The sequence below is a fragment of the Daphnia carinata genome, chromosome 6 (genome assembly GCF_022539665.2).
Source record: "Daphnia carinata strain CSIRO-1 chromosome 6, CSIRO_AGI_Dcar_HiC_V3, whole genome shotgun sequence".
Classification (NCBI taxonomy): Eukaryota; Metazoa; Arthropoda; class Branchiopoda; order Diplostraca; family Daphniidae; genus Daphnia; species Daphnia carinata.
The window spans coordinates 8,693,544-8,718,263 of NC_081336.1; the positions used below are offsets into that span (position 1 = coordinate 8,693,544).

Here is a 24,720-nt window from a genome sequence, read left to right on the forward strand (position 1 = left end):
TATGATTGAGTTGAGATGTAATTGGTTTACTGGCTGAAGCATACATCCTCAATTATCATTGTTATGCTACAGAAGACTGGAATTATCTCATTTATGTAGAAAATGTTATTACTGCAGAAAACCATTAATACTGTTGACTAGTTGACTTTTCATAATCACTTGTTTGCTACGTCTTTGGATTTGTGAATTATGCTGTTTGATTTCTTCCATCACAATTAGGGGAAGGAGCTTCAAAGGAACCTAACTAGTGCACCATTGCCAAAAGTGATTTGTAGCATGAGGATATCTTCTTCTGGATATTTCATTTTCTAATCAATTGTAAGAAACACTAATTTATCAGCCAATTCTTAAAGACAATGTTTATCTGATTTTGTTCTATTGCATTTTAATATTGTCAAGAATAATGAAGATTCTGGGAACGAAGTCAAGTATCTTCTCTCAATATGGCACCATGTTACCCAGATTTTTAAAATACTTGTGAAATGGCTCATCTTTCAATAAGGTATAAGTTTTGCTGTTATTTTCCATATGCTCCTTTGTGTTTAACCACTTGAAAATGTTCTTTCTTCCTCAATGAACTAGCATCATGATCCACCGAATCTGAGAAGACATTGAGTTCACCATTAAAAGAAATTTGGCATGCTTGGTGAGTGAATAGCTACTATTCATTTGACATTTTCCATTCATTCATGCAGATGCCACAAAATAATCTATATACATTCACTTCTATTTTTTCCGTCAGAACATGTTCCATGAAGGTGTCTATTTTGGCTTGAGCCTTTGGAATCAACACAGGAAACCAATTTACTTTCTTGACTGTAAAGGATTCTAGTTTGACTTCGACATCTTGAGATGTGATGTTGCCCATTGAGGTAAGCTTAACTATTACAAGATCCCATGTAAAATGTTTTCCTCTTTTTGTTTTAATTATTTGTTGCAAAATGTATTTGGCACAAATTCTTCTACTATTTGCAGTATATACCATTGCTTACGTACGTACTTACGTATACTTGTATATGTATTAAATTTACAGAAAAATGCTGTGTTGTCGTACGAAGCTGATGCTGCCATGAAAATACGGCGTCTTCCACAAACTTCGCTGCAGTTTTTGAGCGGATTTCCTTGCAGTGCTGTTCTGACAGTCACTTTACCTAAAATTTGGTGAATAACTTTGTTCCTACTTATCAAAAAATTTTCTACTCCCATTTCCATATTTTTGAAGAATTTTACACGTTTTAGGTTCGTTTGGTACACCCAGAACGGTTGTCTTTTTTCACGTTCCTGTCCTGTTTTTACGCGCAATGACCGAATAATTCCCTGTCATTTTGATTGGGATTATGATTAAATTTGGGTAATGAAAAAGTCATGGCAAAAGATGTGAAATCTGGGAAGTCACAAGATATTTACAATTTAGGAAAAATGGCTATTATCTTGTGTTTTGGTGTGGGAAGGTCCATCCGTGAAGAACCTCAGCCGCGCACAGAGTTTATCGTTTTCCATTTTACTCTGGTGAAATAATTGAACTTGTTTACTCCCCATGAGGTATGAATTAAGAAAACTCGAGCAATTACAATTTATGGTGTGTTAATGTTTCATATTCTATCATCTTTGAAATGTTGATCTATTCAATCTTTTGATGATAGGACAGATTTGTCATCGATGTGTCCGAGTTGCGGCGCTTTGTTTGTCCGTACAAGAATTCAATTTTCGAGTTGCTTAGTACCATACGCAGGTGAGTGATTTTGTTTACGTTAAAATGAGATGGAGTGCAGTAATTATTTCGTAATCTGTAGAAAATTTTTGACTACTTTCACTGGACACTCCTTCATACACTGAACTGACTCAACCAGTAACCATCTAGTCACAGTTCTTATACACTTAATGGAGCAACATGACCTTCCGGATAACAGGTAAGTGTTAATTATTCCCTATTCGGCGTGTTTTAAATCCTTCCTATCGTATGGACGCGGATGTTTCAAATGCAGTCATACTGCCAGGTGTTGCCCAACAGTGTTTCTCATTGTGGCAATTGGTTTCCGTTAAGAGGGGAAATGGTAGCGCAGTTTAGTGTTATCAATTCAAGGGATTTTTCACACTTTCAGATATTCCTGTTGATGGTACTCAGCTAGCTAGCCACAACCACTCCAAGCACCTTAGTTGATGTTTTGTCACTGAAAGCAAAGAAATAACTTAAACTTTAATGTACTGAAAATTGTATTGCTACTGAAGTAATTGTGTATTGATAGCTTTTGAATCCCGGATTTTATAGGCCGCCTTACAATTTTATCTGATTAAACAAACACGGCAAAAAAAAATAGTACAAGTAAACAAACCATCGCAATCGGTGCTTGGAGAGGTGCATGCAGATCTTTGGGCTCTGTACAGAGCTGACAGCTTTGTAGTTTTCCTTGTACAATAGCAATTTAGGATTTAGCATTGCCATTGTGGGTTCGGTTGTGAAATTCTAATCAGTCGTCGTAGTAGGCATTGTTTTGGGCTTGGATTTAGTTGGTGTAACTAATGCAAAAGGCATTGTCGTTTTCGTGTGATCAGTTGTAGAAAGCGAATTCGTCGTTATTGTTGTTTATCATTCTTATCTACTACCCTATTCTTGTAGTGGATTCAGTCGACGTTTTTGAGGATTCAATCGACGTCGTTGTGAATTCAGTCGGCGTGATGATGCTTTCATTCGACGTTGAGGTGGATTCAGTCGACGTCGTTGTGGATTCAGTCGACGTCGTTGTGGATTCAGTCGACGTCGTTGTGGATTCAGTCGACGTCGTTGTGGATTCAGTTGACGTCGTTGTGGATTCAGTTGACGTGGTAGATTTAGTTGACTTTGTTGTGCATCAATCGACAACGTTGTGGATTCAATCGATGTTGTAGATTCAGTTGACGTCGTTGTGGGTTCAGCTGACGTGGTGGGCTCAGTTGATGTCGTTGAATCCGTTGAAGTTGTTGTGGTTTCCATCAACGTTGTTGTGCGTTCAGTTGACGACGTTGTGGGCTCATTCGGCGTTGTGGGCGTAGTAGATTCAATTGACTTCGTTGTGCCCTCAATTGACGTTGTTGTAGATTCCGTTGACGTGGTTGTGGGCTCAGTTGATGTCGTTGTAGATTCAGTTAACGTTGTTGTGGGGTAGGTGGACGTCGTTGTTGATTCCGTAGACGTTGTGGGCTCAGTCAACGTCGTTGTAGATTCAGTTGAAGTCGTGGTGGGCTCAGTTGAAGTCGTGGTGGGCTCAGTTGACGTCGTTGTAGGCTCAGTTGACGTCGTTGTAGGCTCAGTTGACGTCGTTGTAGGCTCAGTTGACGTCGTTGTGGGTTCAGTCGATGTGGATTGAGTTGACGTCGTTGTTGGCTCGGTTGACATCGTTGTAGATTCAGTTGACGTCGTTGTGGGCTCAGTTGACATTGTTGTGGACTCAGTTGACGTCGTCGTGGGCTCAGTCGATGTCGTCGTGGGCTCAGTCGACGTCGTCGTGGGCTCAGTCGACGTCGTCGTGGATTCATTTGTCGATGTAGATTCAGTTGAAGTCGTTGTTGGCTCAGTTGATGTGGATTGAATTGACGTCGTTGTTGGCTCGGTTGACGTCGTTGTGGGCTCAGTTGAAGTCGTTGTGGGCTCAGTTGACGTCGTTGTTGATTCCGAAGACGTTTTTGTGGGCTCAGTTGACGTCGTTGTGGACTCAGTTGACGTCGTTGTAGATTCAGTTGAAGTCGTTGTTGATTCAGTCGACGCCTTTGTAGATTCAGTAGACGCCGTTGTTGGCTCAGTTGATGTCGTTGTGGATTCGGTTGACGTCGTTGTTGATTCAGTCGACGTCGTTGTGGGCTCAGTTGATGTCGTTGTGGGCTCAGATGACGTCGTAGTGGGCTCAGATGACGTAGTGGATTCAGTCGACGTCGTTGTGGGCTCAGTTGACGTCGTCGTGGGCTCAGTCGATGTGGATTGAGTTGACGTCGTTGTTGGCTCGGTTGACGTCGTAGATTCAGTTGACGTCGTTGTGGGCTCAGTTGACGTCGTCGTGGGCTCAGTCGACGTCGTCGTGGGCTCATTCGACGTCGTCGTGGATTCAGTTGTCGATGTAGATTCAGTTGTCGATGTAGATTCAGGTGACGTCGTTGTGGGCTCAGTCGATGTGGATTGAATTGACGTCGTTGTTGGCTCGGTTGACGTCGTTGTGGGCTCGGTTGACGTCGTTGTGGGCTCAGTTGAAGTCGTTGTGGGCTCAGTTGACGTCGTTGTAGATTCAGTTGAAGTCGTTGTGGGCTCAGATGACGTAGTGGATTCAGTCGACGTCGATGTGGGCTCAGTCGACGTCGTTGTAGATTCAGTAGACGTCTTTGTTGGCTCAGTTGACGTCGTTGTGGATTCGGTTGACGTCGTTGTTGATTCAGTCGACGTCGTTGTGGGCTCAGATGACGTAGTGGATTCAGTCGACGTCGATGTGGGCTCAGTCGACGTCGTTGTAGATTCAGTCGACGTCGTTGTTGGCTCAGTTGAAGTCGTTGGCTCAGTTGAAGTCGTTGATTCAGTAGACGTCGTTGTGGATTCAGTCGATGGGGATTGAGTTGACGTCGTTGTTGGCTCGGTTGATGTTGTAGATTCAGTTGACGTCGTTGTAGGCTCAGTCGACGTCGTTGTAGATTCAGTAGACGTCGTTGTTGGCTCAGTTGACGTCGTTGTGGATTCGGATGACGTCGTTGTGGATTCGGTTGACGCTGTTGTTGGCCCAGTTGACGTCGTTTTGGGCTCAGTCGATGTGGATTGAGTTGACGTCGTTGTTGGCTCGGTTGACGTCGTTGTAGATTCAGTTGACGTCGTTGTGGGCTCAGTCGTTGTAGATTCAGTTGACGTCGTTGTTGATTCTGTTGACGTCGTTGTGGGCTCAGTCGACGTCGTTGTGGGCTCAGTCGATGTCGTTGTGGGCTCAGTCGATGTCGTTGTGGGGTCAGTTGACGTCGTGGAGGGCTCAGTTGACGTCGTTGTGGGCTCAGTCGATGTGGATTGAGTTGTCGTCGTTGTTGGCTCTGTTGACGTTGTTGTGGGCTCAGTTGAAGTCGTTGTGGGCTCAGTCGACGTCGTTGTTGATTCAGTCGACGTCGTTGTGGGGTCAGTTGATGTCGTTGTGGGCTCAGTTGAGGTTGTTGTTGGCTCAGTTGAGGTTGTTGTTGGCTCAGTTGAAGTCGTTGTTGGCTCAGTTGAAGTCGTTGATTCAGTAGACGTCGTTGTGGGCTCAATCGATGTGGATTGAGTTGTCGTCGTTGGCTCGGTTGACGTCGTTGTAGATTCAGTTGACGTCGTTGTGGGCTCAGTCGATGTCGTTGTGGGCTCTGTCGACGTCGTTGTGGGCTCAGATGACGTCGTTGTTGGCTCAGTTGACGTCGTTGTTGATTCAGTCGACGTCGTTGTGGGCTCAGTCGATGTGGATTGAGTTGACGTCGTTGTGGATTCGGTTGACGTCATAGTGGGCTCAGTTGACGTCGTTGTGGGCTCAGTTGACGTCGTTGTGGGCTCAGTTGACGTCGTTGTGGGCTCAGTTGACGTCGTCGTGGGCTCAGTCGACGTCGTCTTGGGCTCAGTCGACGTCGTCGTGGGCTCAGATGACGTCGTTGTTGGCTCAGTTGACGTCGTTGTTGGCTCAGTTAACGTCGTTGTGGGCTCAGTTGACGTCGTCGTGGGTTCAGTTGACGTTGTAGTGGATTCAGTTGACGTCGTTGTGGGCTCGATCAATGTGGATTGAGTTGTCGTCGTTGGCTCGGTTGACGTCGTTGTAGATTCAGTTGACGTCGTTGCGGGCTCAGTCGACGTCGTTGTGGGCCCAGATGACGTCGTTGTTGGCTCAGTTGACGTCGGTGTTGATTCAGTCGACGTCGTTGTGGGCTCAGTCGATGTGGATTGAGTTGACGTCGTTGTGGATTCGGTTGACGTCGTAGTGGGCTCAGTCGACGTCGTCGTGGGCTCAGTTGACGTCGTTGTGGATTCAGTTGTCGATGTAGATTCAGTTGACGTCGTTGTGGGCTCAGTCGATGTGGATTGAATTGACGTCGTTGTTGGCTCGGTTGACGTCGTTGTAGATTCAGTCGACGTCGTTGTGGGCTCAGTTGATGTCGTGGGCTCAGTTGATGTCGTTGTGGATTCAGTCGACGTCGTTGTGGGCTCAGTCGACGTCGTTGTGGGCTCAGTTGAAGTCGTTGTGGATTCGGTTGACGTTGTAGATTCAGTTGTCGTCGTTGTGGGCTCAGTTGACGTCGTTGTGGATTCGGATGACGTCGTTGTGGATTCGGTTGACGTTGTTGTAGATTCAGTTGATGTTGTGGGCTCAGTCGATGTGGATTGAGTTGACGTCGTTGTGGGCTCAGTTGACGTTGTTGTGGGCCCAGTTGACGTCGTTGTAGGCTCAGTTGACGTCGTTGTAGGCTCAGTTGACGTCGCTGTGGGCTCAGTTGATGTGGATTGAGTTGACGTTGTTGTTGGTTCAGTTGGCGTCGTTGTGGGCTCAGTTGAAGTCGTTGTTGGCTCAGTCGATGTTGTTGACTCTGTTGACGTCGTTGTAGATTCAGTTGAAGTTGTTGTTGATTCAGTCGACGTCGTTGTAGATTCAGTAGACGTCGTTATTGGCTCAGTCGACGTCGTTGTAGATTCAGTTGACGTCGTTGTGGGCTCAGTTGACGTCGTTGTGGGCTCAGTTGACGTCGTGGTGGGCTCAGTCGATGTGGATTGAGTTGACGTCGTTGTTGTCTCTATTGACGTCGTTGTAGGCAGAGTTAACGTCGTTGTAGATTCAGATGACGTTGTAGATTCAGTAGACGTCGTTGTTGGTTCAGTTGACGTCGTTGTTGGTTCAGTTGACGTCGTTGTGAGCTCAGTTGATGTTGTGGGCTCAGTTGATGTCGTAATGGGCTCAGTTGACGTCGTAGTGGGCTCAGTCGACGTCGTTGTGGGCTCAGTCGACGTCGTCGTGGGCTCAGTCGACGTCGTCGTGGGCTCAGTCGACGTCGTCGTGGGCTCAGTCGACGTCGTCGTGGGCTCAGTCGACGTCGTCGTGGGCTCAGTCGTCGTGGGCTCAGTCGACGTCGTCGTGGGCTCAGTCGATGTGGATTGAGTTGACGTCGTTGTTGGCTCTATTGACGTCGTTGTTTGCTCTGTTGACGTCGTTGTGGGCTCAGTTGACGTCGTTGTGGGCTCAGTTGACGTCGTTGTGGGCTCAGTTGACGTTGTTGTGGGCTCAGTTGAAGTCGTTGGCTCAGTTGACGTCGTTGTGGGCTCAGTTGACGTCGTAGTTGGCTCAGTTGACGTCGTTGTGGGCCCAGTCGACGTCGTCGTGGGCTCAGTCGATGTGGATGTGGGCTCAGTCGACGTCGTTGTGGGCTCAGTCGATGTGGATTGAGTTGACGTCGTTGTTGGCTCTGTTGACGTCGTTGTTGGCTCTGTTGACGTCGTTGTTGGCTCTGTTGACGTCGTTGTGGGCTTAGTCGACGTCGTCGTGGGCTCAGTCGACGTCGTCGTGGGCTCAGTCGATGTGGGCTCAGTTGACGTCGTGGTGGGCTCAGTCGATGTGGATTGAGTTGACGTTGTTGTTGGTTCAGTTGGCGTCGTTGTAGGCTGAGTTAACGTCGTTGTAGATTCAGTTGACGTTGTAGATTCAGTTGACGTCGTTGTTGGTTCAGTTGACGTCGTTGTGGGCTCAGTTGACGTCGTTGTGGGCTCAGTTGACGTCGTTGTGGGCTCAGTTGACGTCGTTGTGGGCTCAGTTGACGTTGTTGTGGGCTCAGTTGAAGTCGTTGGCTCAGTTGACGTCGTTGTGGGCTCAGTTGACGTCGTAGTTGGCTCAGTTGACGTCGTTGTGGGCCCAGTCGACGTCGTTGTAGATTCAGTTGACGTCGTTGTTGGCTCAGTTGACGTCGTTGTGGGCTCAGTTGACGTTGTTGTGGGCTCAGTTGAAGTCGTTGGCTCAGTTGACGTCGTTGTGGGCTCAGTTGACGTCGTTGTAGATTCAGTCGATGTCGTTGTGGGCTCAGTCGACGTCGTTGTGGGCCCAGTCGACGTCGATGTGGGCTCAGTCGACGTCGTTGTGGGCCCTGTCGACGTCGATGTGGGCTCAGTCGACGTCGTTGTGGGCTCAGTCGATGTGGATTGAGTTGACGTCGTTGTTGGCTCTGTTGACGTCGTTGTGGGCTCAGTCGATGTGGATTGAGTTGACGTCGTTGTTGGCTCTGTTGACGTCGTTGTGGGCTCAGTAGAAGTCGTAGATTCAGTTGACGTCGTCGTTGATTCCGTTGACGTCGTTGTAGGCTGAGTTGACGTGTTGGTGGGTTCAGTTGACGTCGTTGTGGGCTCAGTCGATGTAGATTTAGTTGACGTCGTTGTGGGCTTAGTTGTTGTTGTCGTAGCTACGGTCGTTGCAGAAACGGTTGTCGTTGTAGTCTCAGTTGTTGGCGTGGGAGCAATTGTAGTTGTAGCGGTCGCAGTTGAAGTTGTCGTAGGGGGTTCAGTTATAGTTGTCGTAGTGGACGCAGTTGTAGTTGGCGTAGTAATCGTTGACGTGGGTACAGTTGCGGTCGTTGCGGGTGTAGTTGTTGTAGTGGGCATAGTTGTCGTTGTAGGCGCAGTTGGAGTTGTAGTTGTCGTTCTGGTGGTTACGGTTGTGGTTGTTGTGGGCAAAGTTGTAGTTATCGTAGTGGGTGCAGCTGTAGTTATTGTTGTAGGCGCAGCTGTAGTTGTCGTAGTGGGCGCAGTAGTCGTCGTAGTTGTTGTTTTGGGCGTGGATGTCATTGTAGTGAGCGTTGTTGTCGTTGTTTGGGGCGTAGTTGTCGTTGGAGGAGTAGTCGTTGTTTTGGGCGTAGTTGTCGTTGTGGGCGTGGATGTCGTTGTAGTGGGCGTTGTTGTCGTTGTTGTGGGCGTGGAAGTCGTAGTGGTCGTTGGAGGAGTAGTCGTTTTGGGCGTGGATGTCGTTGTTTTAGGCGTAGTCGTCGTTGTTTTGGGTGTAGTTGTCGTTGTAGGGGCAGTTTTCGTTGTTTTGGGCGTAGTCGTTGTTTTGGGCTTAGTTGTCGTTGTTTTGGGCTTAGTTGTTGTTGTAGGAGTAGTTTTCGTTGTTTTGGGCGTAGTTGTTGTTTTGGGCGTAGTTGTCGTTGTAGGAGTAGTTTTCGTTGTTTTGGGCGTAGTCGTTGTTTTGGGCTTAGTTGTCGTTGTTTTGGGCTTAGTTGTTGTTTTGGGCGTAGTTGTCGTTGTAGGAGTAGTTTTCGTTGTTTTGGGCGTAGTCGTTGTTTTGGGCGTAGTCGTTGTTTTGGGCTTAGTTGTTGTTTTGGGTGTAGTTGTCGTTGTAGGGGCAGTTTTCGTTGTTTTGGGCGTAGTCGTTGTTTTGGGCTTAGTTGTCGTTGTTTTGGGTGTAGTCGTTGTTTTGGGCGTAGTCGTTGTTTTGGGCGTAGTCGTTGTTTTTGGCTTAGTCGTTGTTTTGGTGGTCGGTTTAGTTGTTGGTGTTGTAGTTTGCGCCTCCTGTTTCAACCGAGAAAAAAATTGTATGGCCGTTGGTACATTGGGCATGTTTACTAGGCACTGTACTTAACAAGTGGTTATTAAAAATGCAATGAATCTTACACGTTATTTGATTACTTAACTAAAAGACACGTTAACCAGCTTTTGAGATTGAAAATTGTTTATTCGAATTAGAACAGCAACGTGAATCATATGTGCCTTTCGACCATCTCTCTGACAGGATCCTTACATTTACCCCGTCAGCCAAAACATTTGTTTTCAAGAAAGTGCCTTTATATTATGGTTTCATAAACTTTCAACATTGCTGTCGGGAAATTTGTTTGCGAAGGAGACGCATCGCCCAAGAATTATCGGCAAAGACTACCGAACTAACGAAATATGTTCAATAATTTAATTGAAATCTAAAAGTGCACGAAGAAGGTAAGGCTAGATTTGACAGGTAAGACGGAAATAATTCTTTCTTTTACAACCAAGCTTCTAAAGTTACAGAAAGACGTACAGATTACGATAGTTTTCCACAAAGGCCTCAAAGGTGAATATGGAACGAAACTACTTGTAGTATTCAATGTAATTTACCGTAAACTCGTGCGCTTTACCTCGGTTAACGGTTCGTCTTTTGTTTTACAACAGAAAATCGTAAACCACCTGGACAACAGCATTCCTGTCCCTTCTCAACTATAAAAAGTTTAATTATCTGAAACGTAACTTACCGCAGTGATGGCGTAGGCAACAAATATCAAGACTAGTACAGCGAGTAGTCTCATGTTGCAGCGTAGTTGAAAGAAGCAGACCGGTGCGCTATACATGTCTGCACTTTCTGCATCCGTATTTATACTGAGATATTTCAACGTACACGCAGCGTTTTGGCAAAGCCAACTCAATCGCCCATATTTCCAAAAGGTGGTTACAAGTACGTGGGTTGACAATTTAGACTGCATACACTAGGCAAGGGGCCAAGTCGAGCTGTAGTTGACCTGCACGCATACGCCCATTGGAGGACGTGCTGTATATTTTAAATAATTATCTGACATATTTCCAGATGCTTTGCCGTTTATGCAAGTGAATTGCCAACTAGAAGGAAAACAGATATTTTGTAAAATAAAAAGAAAAGGATGCCTGGAAATATGTACAGGTCTTTTTCCTGTGAATTCAAAATGATTTGAAATTTAGGAAATAATATAATTTATGATTACCTTAAGGAAAGGTATTTTTTGTTTTACAAATAATAATTTTGTGGGAATATTGAGGTTTTGGTTTTAGATTATGATGTAACTTAATTAATATATATATATCATGTATATATATATTTTTTATTTAGGTCACATGGCAACGTTTCAAGGATGGGAATTCCCAGTGGAGGCGGGAAGAATTGTTGATGAATCATGACAAAGAAATGATGGTAGTCTCAGGTTATGCCTAGTTTTTCCAGTCATTTATAATTTGAAAGTATGAAAAGGCCAAAGAATTAATCCTTCTGCAGTTATTGGTTTGGAAAACGAATTTTTTCTAATTGCAGTTAAAATGCTGTTCTCATCATCAAAAGTGAATAGTGGACACAAAGCTAACAAAAAGTTTGGTACATAATTAACAGATAATGAAGAATTTGATTAAAGCAAAATATTACAGGTATAAGTACTATGTGTTAACAGCCTAGGTTTTCAACTTTGATATTATTTATTTTTATGTATTGTCAGCTGTAACAGAACCATGCTTGGACTGTGATATTAGTGTCCCTTGGAAATTCTATGTGTGTTCGCAAGTGAATATTGCTACTGCCACTTTTATTTAGCTCTTAGCTGTTAGCATACGCAATCCTGGTCATTTGGGTATTCAGAAAACATGTTTTCTTTTGTTGCTAAACTGACCACCTTCTGAAATCTAGATTGTTGGACTGTCAAATGTTCCACAGGTTATGCTAACTCCATTGTTTTATTCGGCATTACCCAATCTCATTTACAGTATTTCATTTTCATATAAACCTTTTTGTCTTGAGTTACCCTAAATTTTACTGATTTAAGATTTACTGTTTGATTTTCTGCAGGTCTTCAAACATGCCTACATCAAAAGGAAAGAAACTTTTGATTCCTCGACGAAGTTTTGTCAAAATCGCTGATTATCCATTGAAGCCTCTTCAGTTGCGTTTCCAATTCGTCAATCAATTTGGAGTTCGATAGAAGAAAAGGCCTGTAAAAGTCAAATATTTTTATTTTTGTTTCCCCTTCGTCATATGGTAACTTTTTTTTAAGTCGCAGTGTGTACTTTGATATTCGTAGTTGTTGGATGGTGGTCACAGTTTCCGATTATATTCGTATAGCCGCAGTAGAATTCAAGAAACCGAGGCCAGTCGGCCCTGAGTTTCTAAAGTTTTAGAGAATATGCGCACATTTTCTTGTGCCAGTAATTTTTCCTTGTTTAGCCATTCAAAAACTCCACGTACGCAAAGCCCGATCCATTTCAAAGTAAGCAGATGCAGCTGTGTAGATTGACATCTGTTGATTGTTTTGGCGTTTGCGTGCTTGGCCCAATGGACGGTCGAATGCATCTGCAGCTATGCAGAGCTAGCTAATGCAGTGCTAGCTAATGCAATGCTTTCAAATGCCACCCGCAACTGTGCCAGACACATATGGCGTTGACGCGAATGCGGCTTCGTTTGGTGTATCACATGTTGGTATCCAGCTTTTTATTTCTCTCTCCTTTTCATTCTTGTTATTATCGTAATTTTACTTTATTAAACTTAAACTAACTTTATTAACATTAATTTTACTGAGTTGTCCATCAAATGCCATATACGATCTGTAGTCTTATGGCTAACGCCGATGTTAAAGTTACTACTTACTGATTTCATGATTTTTGCACTGGCCAGTTCGATTAAACATCGAAGTTAATTTGATTCTGTTTATTCATTCACAGATCGAAAATCCGATTTCAACCAGTAAACATCGACCCACAGTTCACCTGTACGGCATCGGTAATAAAGAATCCTCGAAGCCATCTACCTTCCTGGAGCACCGTGTTTATGTCAACAACAGGTAGGCAAATCTTAAAATATTCTCAACCAACCCATGGTTTCGCGTTGCCTATCTCTAGTGCCCATTTTTTTATTTAATCACACCCTGGTGTTGACCGTCAACGTTTCACGTTGTGACAATTGCATTCCGTCAAGGTTTCACGTTGTGACAATTGCATTCCGTCAAGAGGAGGTGGGAGGGAAATGGAAACAGTCTGGTGTTGCCAATTTATGGGCTTTTGTCACGTTACGTTATCTCTTGGTTTCATTTCGCTGCTCTGAATTCATTCCACAGCGAAGCTCCCCAAGCAACTGAGCTATTGCATTGCCATAGAAAACCACAATGCGTCAGCATAACGCCCGTTTTATTTTTGTGTGCGATTGCCAAGTCATTTGCTTTTGCATTGAGCCAATTGCATACGAGCTACCCCAACCAAGTGGGCGATAGTTTGTGAGAGATCTTGTTTTTCTCCGTTACATAGTCGTGAACTCCGGGATTCATTCGCCGTGAAATTCGCGACTACGTTTGTTAGCTTATTTTCACTTCCAGCGCCGATAGAATTTCGTTCGTCTCACGTTCGCCCAATGTGAAAAGGAAACCGGGAATAATGAAATCTGTGTTTGGTCGGCTTTTTCTGCTCTTTCACTTTTCTTTTGTAGATGGCAAATTTTGAACTTTTTTAGTTGCTTACAAGGTTGTTTATTGGGACTATCTATTCGGTTTAACGGTCAATGGGGGCAAATTTAATTCGAGTGACATGATGCTTGTTGTTAATTTGAATATACTTTTGCGTAAAGGCAATTCCTCCCGAAAAAACGTGTTGCGAAACAATTTGAGATACGTCTTAAAACTCGTAATAATTTAATAGTAAATTGCTGCTAAAATGATTATGTATTGCCAATTCCTTACACCCGGGATTTATAGGCCAGATTACAGTTTTCTTTTTATCTAATTAAATGGTAAAGAAAGGAAAGTAGCTCAAGCGCACAAGCCATTGTGCTCACTTGGAAATTGAATTTTGCGTTGTTGTAATTGTAGATTCTGTTGGTGGCCCAGCAATCGTCGTTGTTGACTCAGCGGTCGTCGTTGTTGTCTAGGCCGTTGTTGTTGTTTGCTCGGCCGTTGTTGTTGTTGGCTCGTCCGTAGTCGTTGTTGGCTCGTCCGTAGACGTTGTTGGCTCGTCCGTAGTCGTTGTTGGCTCGTCCGTAGTCGTTGTTGGCTCGTCCGTAGTCGTTGTTGGCTCGTCCGTAGACGTTGTTGGCTCGGCCGTAGTCGTTGTTGGCTCGGCCGTAGTCGTTGTTGGCTCGGCCGTAGTCGTTGTTGGCTCGGCCGTAGTCGTTGTTGGCTCGGCCGTAGTCGTTGTTGGCTCGGCCGTAGTCGTTGTTGGCTCGGCCGTAGTCGTTGTTGGCTCGGCCGTAGTCGTTGTTGGCTCGGCCGTAGTCGTTGTTGGCTCGGCCGTAGTCGTTGTTGGCTCGGCCGTAGTCGTTGTTGGCTCGGCCGTAGTCGTTGTTGGCTCGGCCGTAGTCGTTGTTGGCTCGGCCGTAGTCGTTGTTGGCTCGGCTGTTGTTGGCTCGGCCGTTGTCGTTGTAATTGCTGGTTCAGTTGTCGTTGTGGGCACGGTGGTTACAGTCGGATTTGTGGTTGGCTTAGTTGTTGGTTTGGTTGTTGGTTTGGTTGTTGGCTTGGTTGTTGGTTTGGTTGTTGGCTTGGTTGTTGGCTTGGTTGTTGGCTTGGTTGTTGGCCTGGTTGTTGGTTTGGTTGTTGGCTTGGTTGTTGGCTTGGTTGTTGGTTTGGTTGTTGGCTTGGTTGTTGGCCTGGTTGTTGGTTTGGTTGTTGGCTTGGTTGTTGGCTTGGTTGTTGGCTTGGTTGTTGGCTTAGTTGTCGGCTTAGTTGTCGGTTTGGTTGTTGGCTTAGTAGTCGGTTTTGTGGTTGGCTTTGTGGTCGGCTTTGTGGTCGGCTTCGTTGTCGGCTTGGTGATTTGAGCCTCCTGTAACAGCCGAAAAATAGATTTCGTGCATGAGCGAAAGTGTAGTCTACAATTATAGGCACCATGTAATTAAAAGATCAGTTGTAATTCCAAAAAGCAAGCATTTTGCGATTGTAAATTCCTTTCTCTAAAGGAGAAAAGAACAGTAACTGTAAAGTCTTTCTGCATTTCACCATTAATTTATGCTGTTCCTATTTGCTTTCGTTCGTAAACCGAATTCTTTGTTCACTTTGAAGTTTCTGTTATACCTTTCAAATATTCCGCACAACTGTTAAACCAGTGGTTAAATTAAATATGAATTTTTGCAAACTGCGTGATACAGTTTTCTTAAGTTTTATCGTATTTGAGCGAAATTAAATTTTTTTTTTTACAGACACAAACCCTACAGAAACTGTTCCACAAAAGCCTTACTACATAAGACGCAACAAAATCTACTAATATGCAGGTAAACGTAATCGATACTTTTCTTACCAAAATTAGCTCCACGTTTGTATTAAATGGGACAAATCAACAAAAAATTACCTTACGGCAACGTTCAAACGTATGTTATTTTTCAATCAACGAAAAAGCGTCAGCCTATAAAACGCTTCTATCACTTATCAACTAAAAGAGGTAAAAAATTTTTTTATATGTTACTTACCGCGATAATGGCGTAGGCAACAACTATCAAGACTAAAACTGAGAGTAGTCTCATTTTGCAGCGCTGTCGAAAGAAACAGGCAAGTGTAAAATGTCGACTGTTTCTGCATCCTTATTTATACTGATAAATTTCCACGTACGTGTAGCTTTCTGGCAAACGCAACGCAAACGCGGTCGTCCATACTTCCAATGGTGGCTATAAGTGCGTGGGTTGACAGAGTATATTGCACGTACGTGGCATTTAAGCCAGTCCTGGAAAAAAAAGGGCTGCGCTAGTTAGTTAGTTAGTTAACGCTAGAACGATTTAAGAAAAGTAATGGATAGTGAGTGAATATGGCGACGCAGTTGTTTGCGGCAAATGTCCATGAACATGTGCCTAAAAGCCAAATGTATGTAAGTGATAGAGCTTTTTTTCGAAATTCTGCATTAGACGGAGATCTGAGTTTTCATCGTCAATTTAAAATGACAGCACCTGCTGCGTTGCGTGAGGTGTGTATTTTCTGAAAATGTTACGATATATTTCCAGATAGTGTGCCATTTTCGCAGTTATTTGTTAAACAAGAGTTGAAACAGAAATTTTGAAAAAGTGAAAGGGTTTTAAGAAAATTTAATACTATAGGGCTTTCAGGTTAATTGATAAATAATTCCAGTTTGACCAATACGGCAGTTTACTGTTCTTTGAGGAAATGGCCATTTATAACACTTAATCTTTTTTGCATTTCTTTTATTTTTTTAGATTTATAGTTTCAATTTTAATTTGACATATTATTTTTTATTTTAGGTTATATGGCAACTCCTAGTGGAACGGTAAAGAGGGGAGCACTGTACGCGAAACACCACTAACAAAAAATTGTTTTATCGGAAGCTGTTATGTTTATTACAGCAAGCTCGCAATTTACACATTGAAGGTACAATAAGGTAAACAATTTATTCTTCAAAGTGTGCTGAAAGGACGAATCAGACTATCGTGGCGTTCCAAAATTTATATTTTAGTACCCAAACATAAGAGAGGTGCACGGTTAGGTCAACAACAACTTTGTATTGACAGTTAACAGATTGAAAAAAAAACGAATTAATAAGTTCTTGGTCTAAGCAATATAATTGATGTTAATTGCATGTGTTTTGATTTTATTATTATTTACAGGATTGCTGGCAGGCTACATGAGCCATTTTTGATTACAGGTGTTGTGCTTGTTGTATCATAACCTATGCCAAAGTGTATGGCTCCGAGGAGTTGCTCACATTTCTTCAATTTGGTTGCTTATGTGAGTAATATTCTATTAACTTAGAGTTTGAGATGAAATTTATTTGAAACCAGCATCATTGCTTGCATGCTGCATAGAGGAATGTCTTATCATCTGTATAGTGTTCTGCAGAACAGAACCATGATTACAAATAGAGTAGTTTACCAGAAAATTGTTTGTGTGCTCTGCAAGCAAATGCTAAGTGTACAAAGGGTGGATTTAAATAGACCTCAATCCAGAGAAGGAAGAGTCCACTAAATATTGCATTTGTTGATTGGCAGTTATGCCAATTTTGTTTGTCAGACAACCAACAACAATAACCTATTGGAAAGCTTTCTAGAAAATTACGGTATGTACGAGAGTTCGTCATGTCTAATTTCACACTTTAATTGCAGAGTTTATTCGGAGCTATGATTGTGTTGTGGTAGTGCTTGGGTGCATTGCGAGGAAATTCCATGAGATCGTCATACAGGTTAAATATGTGGTACTTGTGTTGAAGGCTAAATTTTCAACTTATGGTTAAATTACATCTCCAAATTAGAATGTTGGCTCTTTATCCAAGATACCTAAGGAAAGCCCTGCTGCTGAAGAACTGTCCAATATCACCGGCAAATACATTCACATGAACAATGATGGATTAACTTTACAGTGACGATACCACTTGGTAAGAAAAGATAGCAGTACAATTCTTTGCTGCATCATTTATTTCAATTATTGATGTCTCTTTGTTATCTTATTAACCTCTATTGGTTCCATTTGTGGAAAAAGTATTTGATGTCAAAGACATGGGAACTTGATATTTTTAATGCCATTTTGGTGGGACTTGGAAATGGAATCTTAACATTACCAGAGATTCCTCTAATCAAGTAATTGTGGGTAATTTGGTTGTCATAAAGGGTTTTAGCTAATGTTATTCAAAGCTTGTTTTTTTGTTTTAAGTCAATATATTTGAACATCTAATACCTTTCCATAGAAGATACAATGGAATTGAATGAACGTTTGATACAAGACATTCATTTTAGATTGGTAGCAAGACTAATAAGAAAATTGCTTGTTCTAGGTTACCAACTTGCTTGTGAGCAGGAATTAGTAGCCATGAATGGCATTTTACATTAATTTTAATTCCAGGCAGACTAACATGTACCTCCGTTACTTTTAGGTTGTAGGCCATGGAATGTTGATCAGTGATCTCTGTGTGGAAATATACTTGACAGCAATAATTGGTCGAATATTCTAGGACTGTAAAAATACATTTGAAGAAATGCAGCAAAACCAATACTCTAGGTGAAATGACTGAAAGTGTTCCATAATTAGTTAACCCTTTAGTATATTTTGTATCTATTTATTTCCTTATCTAAACTTATTTATATGTATATATTGTAAGATGAGGTCTAAATCCTTATTTTTATCATGCAGCGTAGAACAGAAAATGACTGAAACTGGAGCTATTTGATTAATACTTTTCATTCATACAGAGTTTGTGTTCAACTTTAGCCGGCTTTAGACGCTACACCAAGGTGTTTTTCTTTAGCTGATGCATAAATGTTTAAATAAAAAAAACTTAACAAGAGTCCTAAAACTTGTACTTATTTTTTCTTAAGTTGTAATTCTCTATACATGACTCGTGCAATATTCTCACTTTAATCTGCAATTTACTTATGGTTAGTATGATTCTAAATCGTATTCCAATTATATACTCCGCAGTATATTATTGCTCTCACCACATAACAATGTATCATTACGTACAACAGTTGTATTACTTTATCACCTAAATTTACTACTTTGTTTGATTTGTAGTTGAACTCATTCGGGTATCGATCCCTGAACCTTTGGCGTGTATTACCGCTGCAGCGCTGCTCAACCATTGAGCTATGAGTTACATGGAAAAAATCACTATTACTAGAAAATATAACAATAAAATTTAGTTAAGGGAATTTTTGTAAGCTCGTAAAAAAATATGTTAACCATATGCACTCAACGTACGTGGTCTATAGCTTTGTGGTAGAGCATTGGTTTGTGGTTTTAAAGGCCTCGTGTTCAAATCTAATATGCAACTCAGCAAAATCGTAAAGGAAATATTTATGTCTCCTCATAACTGAATATATCCCGAATACGAATGAGCTAATATATATTTATCTTCAACCATGCAACAAAAATTATTCTAAGTGTAAATATGTTGTCCTTAATAGATAAAGAAAAACAGACAAAGTGAAAATAGGCTTCATAGCTCACTGGTTGAGCATCGGCATTGTACGCCGAAGGTTAAGGGTTCAACTCCAAAACGAATCAATAATACAAATAATAGATTCAAATGAAACAATGTATTAAAATAGGTATATACATTCAAATATAACAAGCACCATGTAAACGTTTTCCATATGTTGGAATATATGTGCATCACTATGATCTAACTCGAAAGAGTTTAACGCCTACGATTAAAATCCGTTGTAAAATATACCAGTTTCAAATTACTCAATAAAGAGGAACATAGCTTATTTATTAGACTTTTTTACTAATTACTATAGAAACCGTTGGCAAAATATCCGTTCGCGTGCTTCGCACGAAGTTTCCCAACTCGACTGGCCCCGTGGAATCGTGACACCTGGGAAGGTAGGAAGCCTGTGGAATCGGAAACCTGACCTGGGATTCGAACCAGGAACCTTCGAGTTGGGAAGCGGATGCCTTGCCCTTCTGGCATCTGCCCCCCTATATCCCCCCATTGGGATTAGGTTTTCTATTGACTCCTCGGCATAGCTACCTTAATGTGTTAAAGATATAGATCTTCATGTCACATCAATAGTAGCTCATTGGTACAGTATTGCATTGGTAAGCTGTATACCTTGGGTTCAAATCCCACGATTGTATATCTGTAACAACAGTATTGAAGAAATAAATTATTGCTTAATTTTTACAAATTGATAAATTTACTTGTATATAACCACATATGATATGTTCTTCTTCTAACTTGTATTATTTCACTTTATCAAGTGAGATCCTTGTGATGTTGATTATACACACCTTTGCTTAAGCCTCTTTAGCTTTACTCATTCAAGGTTTCATATGAAGGGAATTTTCACGAATAAATTTGTTACCACATTAGAATATAATTTGACTCTTTTGGGGATCGAACACCAAATCTTCAGCATACCGCGCCGATGCTCAACCGTTGAGCCATGAGTCACATTTTTCACGTTACGCGTTTGCAAATAAATTCAAGGTAACTTCTTTACACTTGCAATAATAATTCACAGTAACGCGAATTAATTATTAAACCGCTTGTACACCAGGTAGTTAATTGCTATTTTCAGTGCAGATTTGAACCTTGGCCATTCGGCATACGTAGCCGACGCTCAACCATTGAGCCGTGTATCACATGTTTGTTGCTTACACAATATTTGTTTTCTCATTTGGAGGATTAGTGGAACTTGCATTAGATCTAATGAAGTGAAGGAAAACATTTATGATAACTATCAAAGTTCGACTATTCAACTATTAAATTTTTTGGATAAATTGCATACATTGTTAAAGTTGACTCTACAAGGTTCCGAACCATGTACTTCCGACATTCTAAGACGACACCCAACCATTGGGCCATAATTCACACAATATTAGGAGCCATCTTTTCTTATAATTTAAAGGCAACCTGTAACACTTAGAATTATTTTGTAGCATATCGTTCAAGGTAAATTAATATTTTGCTTCCAAATCCCTCTACAACAAATTTAACAAATGGCAATGTTTTTCTTCAATTTCGTGATATCATCACCCTCCCTTCGTCTTGAGGGTTGAACCTAAGAATTTTAGTTTCGTAAACAGACGCTCTACGTTATACCCTGTTGCTTATGTTTTTATTGGAATCGATTGTAATATGACGTTATGACTAACGCGTAAGGGCAATAAAATGCATTTAGAATGGTTGCAAAAAATCCCGCTACGAACGCCACGGGTAACGTAGCGCATAAGAGTGATAAAATAGACCCGTATCTCTACACCAGGATGGTTCCAAAAAATCCCGCTACGAACGCCACGGGTAACGTGGCCCATAATCGTGGAAAAAAATAAGCCCGTACACCTTAACATACAAATCTCTAATTACAGAAAGAAGAGTAAAATATGGAAGTTCTGAAAATATCCCTTTTGTTGTTCATTAAATCATAGAAAAAATGTAAATATAGAATTCACTGCTTCTTCCAATATATTTTCAATGAGTTCTACTATCCAGCTATGACCAGAAATAACTGTAGAGCATATAGTCATAGATTGACTGTGCCTCTGCATAGAAAAACAAAGTTTCACGTGCTTGAACTTGACTAAACATACTACGACTTCACGCTACCACAACTCAGTGTCAATAGTTTCGTTCGGTCCAAAGCTGGTTACAGTTACAACATGGGCATTCCTAATAACGCTCACCTCACGAGCAACCACATCCTGACACAACGGGTTGTACGACTTCTCTCTTTGAATTTCCACAGATCCATTTCTATGTTCTTTACAAACATTTTTCTTCTTTTGATGAAAGTACTCTTCGTTGGCACGATCGTTTTGTTGCAAAGATGTCGTTCGCGTATTCCTGTCCCAAACGAACTTGTTGGGCATCGGCTGTTCAAAGCACGTTACAGAATTATTTGGATACACGTACGACTCGGCCATTCCAATTTCGAATCCACTAGTCTGCCTTCTTAGCACATTAACTCCGTTGTTCACGTTCGCGTTCATTTGCTTGCAATCAAAGAGCGGTAACGAAGCGATACGCCTCGTTTCTCTGTGACTCATTTCACGTTTTTCACATTCGCTGTAGCTGAGTCTTTTACCAACAGTCGGATATGTTCGTCCATTGTCGATGTAAAAGACGCAATCCTCGTGCCGGGTACAAGGTTCAGCATCCCGACGTTCGATAGCAGACAAATAGCTAAGTTCTTGCGTGACTTTGTCACATATTTTGACGCGAGCGTAGCCAAAACATGAACGTCCCCACGAATAACGTGCAAACGATGGCTAATACAGAAGCGAACAAGAACGGCACCTGACCTGCGGTTGAAGTAATAAAATTATAGAATTTTGCATGAAAAGATTTCATAGGTCGATGGAAAATGCGTTACAGCTGAGTTCGTCGGACACGTCGCCGTCTTCGCAATTGAGAACACCGTCACATCCAAGTGACGAGTCGAGACAGAACAAGAGGGTGGAATCGCAGGAAATGCTGCTCAAACGGCGGAAATTGAAGCAGTACTGCGAATCCCGACATACAATCTTTCCTTGAGCCAAGCAATTCTCTGTCAACGTAAACGGGCGGTAATAGAGTGGCCAAAAAAAAAAAACCCATCTGAAAGTCAATCAACTTATAACGTAAAATGGGGCACGTACGTTCCGTTTGAAAATCAACAGACGTCCAAATGAGCCGGAAACCGAACGGAACAACTGGCGAACGAGAGCCAAGCGCTTTGACGGACGTCAGATTGCCGGTAGTCAGCCGGACGAGCAGCCGATTTCTCCTCGACAAAAGGCTTCGATCGCTTACGGATTTGTAATAGCGAAGATCACCTGGGGATACGAGCCATTCTATAGGCATTTCAGACGCATAGGAAGTGCGTTTTCAAATGATTCTTTGCTCAACTGTACCGCAAAACCTCCGCAACTTTGGAGCCTGATCGTTAAGTGGTCCGTAACCGTCGTGGATGGATAACTCGGCCAAAGGACAACTCGCTACCGGGAAAACAAAAAGTTGAATGGAAAGTTTTGCAAAGACAAATTGAGAGCCAAAACTTACCGAGACCTCCGTGCAGCTGGAGGTACTCGAGTCGCACGTAAACATGTTGCTGGAACGGAACTCTTAATAGCCAAGAACAATCGAGCCAACTTTGAACGGCTAAAGGATAACCTGCGTCAAAAAGGCAAACAAACGAATAGCTTTTTTCAATTCAGTCCTTCCGGGGCTGCATCTATTCAAACCCGTTATTCGGTTGCATTTTACCTGGCGAAAGGAGGACGCCACCACTTCCGCTTATTGTGCCACCGCATCCGGAATTCGAGTCGGCGTTCGAAGGGGCTAACGTCAACGATTCTAACGAAAAAAAAAAAGTCCGAATCCAAAAGAAATAAAAAACATTTCATTTTAGCTCTTTTAAAGGACATTTACCTTCGTCGACAAAGCTGAACGAAGCCGAAAAGCCTCTGTGATGATGGACGTAATTGGCCGCAAAGAGGATTTCCACTTTGGGTTGCATGGCTAGTAAAGGCGGAGGAGTTTGTTGGCCGCAATACCGGCCGGCCACTGTTCTTAAACCGCTCACATCTTCCGTTGTAATGCTGACAAAATCCGACAAACACCTGGCCCAAAACATCAAATCAGGTATAACAAGGGCCCAATCAAAAATCAAATGAAACAAAAACAAAACAAAAAAAAATGAGATAGTTCGTGTTACCCAACTGTGTAGGGTGACTCCAAATCGAAAGTGTGAAACTGAATTCGAATGCCTTCCCACTTGCGTCCGTGGAAAATGTAGTAGCATCGCGTTTCGGCCGGATAGAAATCCGGATAGTTGGGAGACGTGAAATTGCCGGACGGGTTCTCGGTGGATCTGAATTCGTGCAGACAAGTGTGTTGCTGTTCTTGATGTTTCTGAGCTCGCACCGTCCGGTCGAAACAGCACAAATGTTGGTGATGGAACCAGACGGTCATCACGGCCAACAGTTTCTCGACGGATCGCATCTCAACACCCAGCGTGACACGCAGCGCACCACTACAGCGAGAAAATTCAGATCACAGACTGTGTTTCATTTTCCCACTTTTCTGGCCGAGTATTGGATTTTTTCCCCCTCTCTTCGGACGGATGCTTCCCGTTCGCGCATGGCTATTGCGCAATTCCGGTGATGTCGTGCCCCTCCTGCAAATGTACAGTAGAAAAATAAAACATGTTTTTTTAAAAGGCAATTTTAAAAAAATCGACATACGCGGATTTCGTTATCTCCAACTCTCTCGATATCCTTCCGGTTTTCTCTCTCGTCCAGGCGGCCAGCTGCAAATCTACAGACACAAAAATAAGTGAAAACACGTAGAGACGTAAGCGAAAGTGAAGACTTTCGCCAGTTCCATATTAGAACTTTAATCCGTTTATTGCAATATAGAGTTAAGATAGAAACATATCTGATAGCAGTTCAACATGCTCGGTCAATAGGGAGGGATACAGGCTTGGGATTCGAGGACCAATATATAAAAAAAAAAGAGACCCCAATGTAGGTAGGGAGGAGAATAGACGAATGAATTTCAGTCAAGGGGAACTGAAAGGATTGGCAAAAAAAAATAGTAGATACAAAATTTATGTTTGGGCCTTTCTTCGTGTGATGATGAAAAGGAAGAAAAAAAAAAAAAAAAGGTTAAATATTGATTATTATTATGACTGCTTACCCACACAGAAATTGTTTTCAAATGCAATCATTCTTTCCCAGCATGTGTTTGCGTGTTTTGTGTACGTCTTTTTTAAAAAGGGGCAGCCGACGGCTAAGTTTTTGATTATGATTTTCCTCTCATTTCCTTCATTTTTGTGTGTGTGTGTGCATTTTTTTTTTTGTTTTTAACACGATGCTCATTTGCATAAGAACAATACATCAATAATTAGAAAAGAAGAAGAAAAAAAAGGAGTAAAAATCTACAAGGCATTAAACGTTTTTCCTTTCACAACAACCACTTTCTTTTTTTCTCATTTGGCCCCGTCCTAGTTTCAGTCCAATTTTTTTTCAAATATGTACTGTACTTGGCTTTGCTTCCCTCCAACACTTTTGGTCGATTAAGAAAAATTGAATATTACTGTTGTTCCAGAAGGAAAAGGGATCAATCTGATTGTGAATGGTTACAAAAAAAAAATTGTTAATAATAATAATGATGAAAAACAAAACAAATCCTGTACACATTTCTTCTTTTTTTTTTTCTTCTTAATACGGTGTCCTCAAAATAATCTAAGACTTGTGTTTTTCTCTTTTGAAAATTGTGCTTTACGCTTTTGCGTTGTGATGTTTGTTTTGTTCCAATGCCATCGGGACAAAAACAAAAATTGAAAAAAAAAAAAAAAAAAAAAAAAATAGAAATAAAAGATATAGAAGAACCCCAGAGAATGTGAATAAGAGGAATACAAAATTGGACGGCACAGGAAATTTTAAGTAATAATAGGGTAAACTTAAAAATAGAAGAATAGGTAAGAACATGGTGGAGATACTTCAGAAGCATTGAGGGAGGGAGGGGGATGTGTCCTGACGATAAACGAGAAAAGAAAATGAAGAAGAAAAAAAAAATAATAAATCAACAAAGGAAGAATTAATTAATGACATTAATTAATCCCGAAAAAA

The 24,720-nt window shown here is 41.9% G+C and overlaps 3 protein-coding genes and 1 long non-coding RNA gene across 5 annotated transcripts; 1 reads left to right on the forward strand and 3 right to left on the reverse strand.

Annotated features, from left to right (window-relative positions):
* Positions 1-2,240: 2,240 nt before the first annotated feature.
* On the reverse strand, positions 2,241-9,547 carry LOC130693989 (mucin-2-like). The gene is made up of 4 exons (XM_059495764.1): positions 7,221-9,547; positions 7,116-7,149; positions 5,801-6,937; positions 2,241-5,530 (listed from the first exon to the last, which is right to left on the reverse strand). The coding sequence occupies exons 1-4, from the start codon at positions 9,545-9,547 to the stop codon at positions 2,606-2,608; spliced, it is 6,423 nt and encodes a 2,140-aa protein (XP_059351747.1). The 3' UTR covers positions 2,241-2,605.
* A 3,832-nt stretch (positions 9,548-13,379) lies between these two features.
* On the reverse strand, positions 13,380-15,233 carry LOC130693994 (mucin-2-like). The gene is made up of 2 exons (XM_057517149.1): positions 15,135-15,233; positions 13,380-14,494 (listed from the first exon to the last, which is right to left on the reverse strand). Exons 1-2 carry the CDS (start codon positions 15,186-15,188, stop codon positions 13,601-13,603), a joined length of 948 nt encoding a protein of 315 aa, XP_057373132.1. The 5' UTR covers positions 15,189-15,233; the 3' UTR covers positions 13,380-13,600.
* A 1,042-nt stretch (positions 15,234-16,275) lies between these two features.
* LOC130693993 (uncharacterized) lies at positions 16,276-17,660 on the forward strand. Of its 2 annotated transcripts, XR_009001850.1 has the most exons (4): positions 16,276-16,398; positions 16,773-16,849; positions 16,919-17,041; positions 17,537-17,660. It is a non-coding gene; the product is annotated as an uncharacterized LOC130693993 (long non-coding RNA). The 2 variants fall into 2 exon arrangements; XR_009001849.2 differs by lacking the exon at positions 17,537-17,660 and having other exon boundaries at positions 16,919-17,382.
* Positions 17,661-20,571: 2,911 nt separating this feature from the next.
* Positions 20,572-23,089, reverse strand: LOC130693991 (uncharacterized). The gene is given in 9 exon segments (XM_057517148.1): positions 20,572-21,313; positions 21,315-21,408; positions 21,480-21,653; positions 21,745-21,921; positions 22,000-22,083; positions 22,148-22,258; positions 22,352-22,441; positions 22,517-22,707; positions 22,803-23,089. Coding segments are annotated over 9 exon segments (1,812 nt in total). The 3' UTR covers positions 20,572-20,709.
* Between the last annotated feature and the right edge of the window lie 1,631 nt (positions 23,090-24,720).

Excerpts from the sequence above, each read along its gene's own strand:
- LOC130693989 (XM_059495764.1), bottom strand. The coding sequence starts at position 9,547 with ATGCCCAATGTACCAACGGCCATACAATTTTTTTCTCGGTTGAAACAG. Across the intron at positions 7,150-7,220 it reads TCAACTGAGCCCACAACAAC|AGCAAACAACGACGTCAATA; the intron begins GTCAACTGAGCC and ends CGACGTCAACAG. Across the intron at positions 6,938-7,115 it reads TCAATAGAGCCAACAACGAC|TCGACTGAGCCCACTACGAC; the intron begins GTCAACTCAATC and ends CCCACAACGACG.
- LOC130693994 (XM_057517149.1), bottom strand. The coding sequence starts at position 15,188 with ATGAGACTACTCTCAGTTTTAGTCTTGATAGTTGTTGCCTACGCCATT. Across the intron at positions 14,495-15,134 it reads TTGCCTACGCCATTATCGCG|GAGGCTCAAATCACCAAGCC; the intron begins GTAAGTAACATA and ends CGGCTGTTACAG.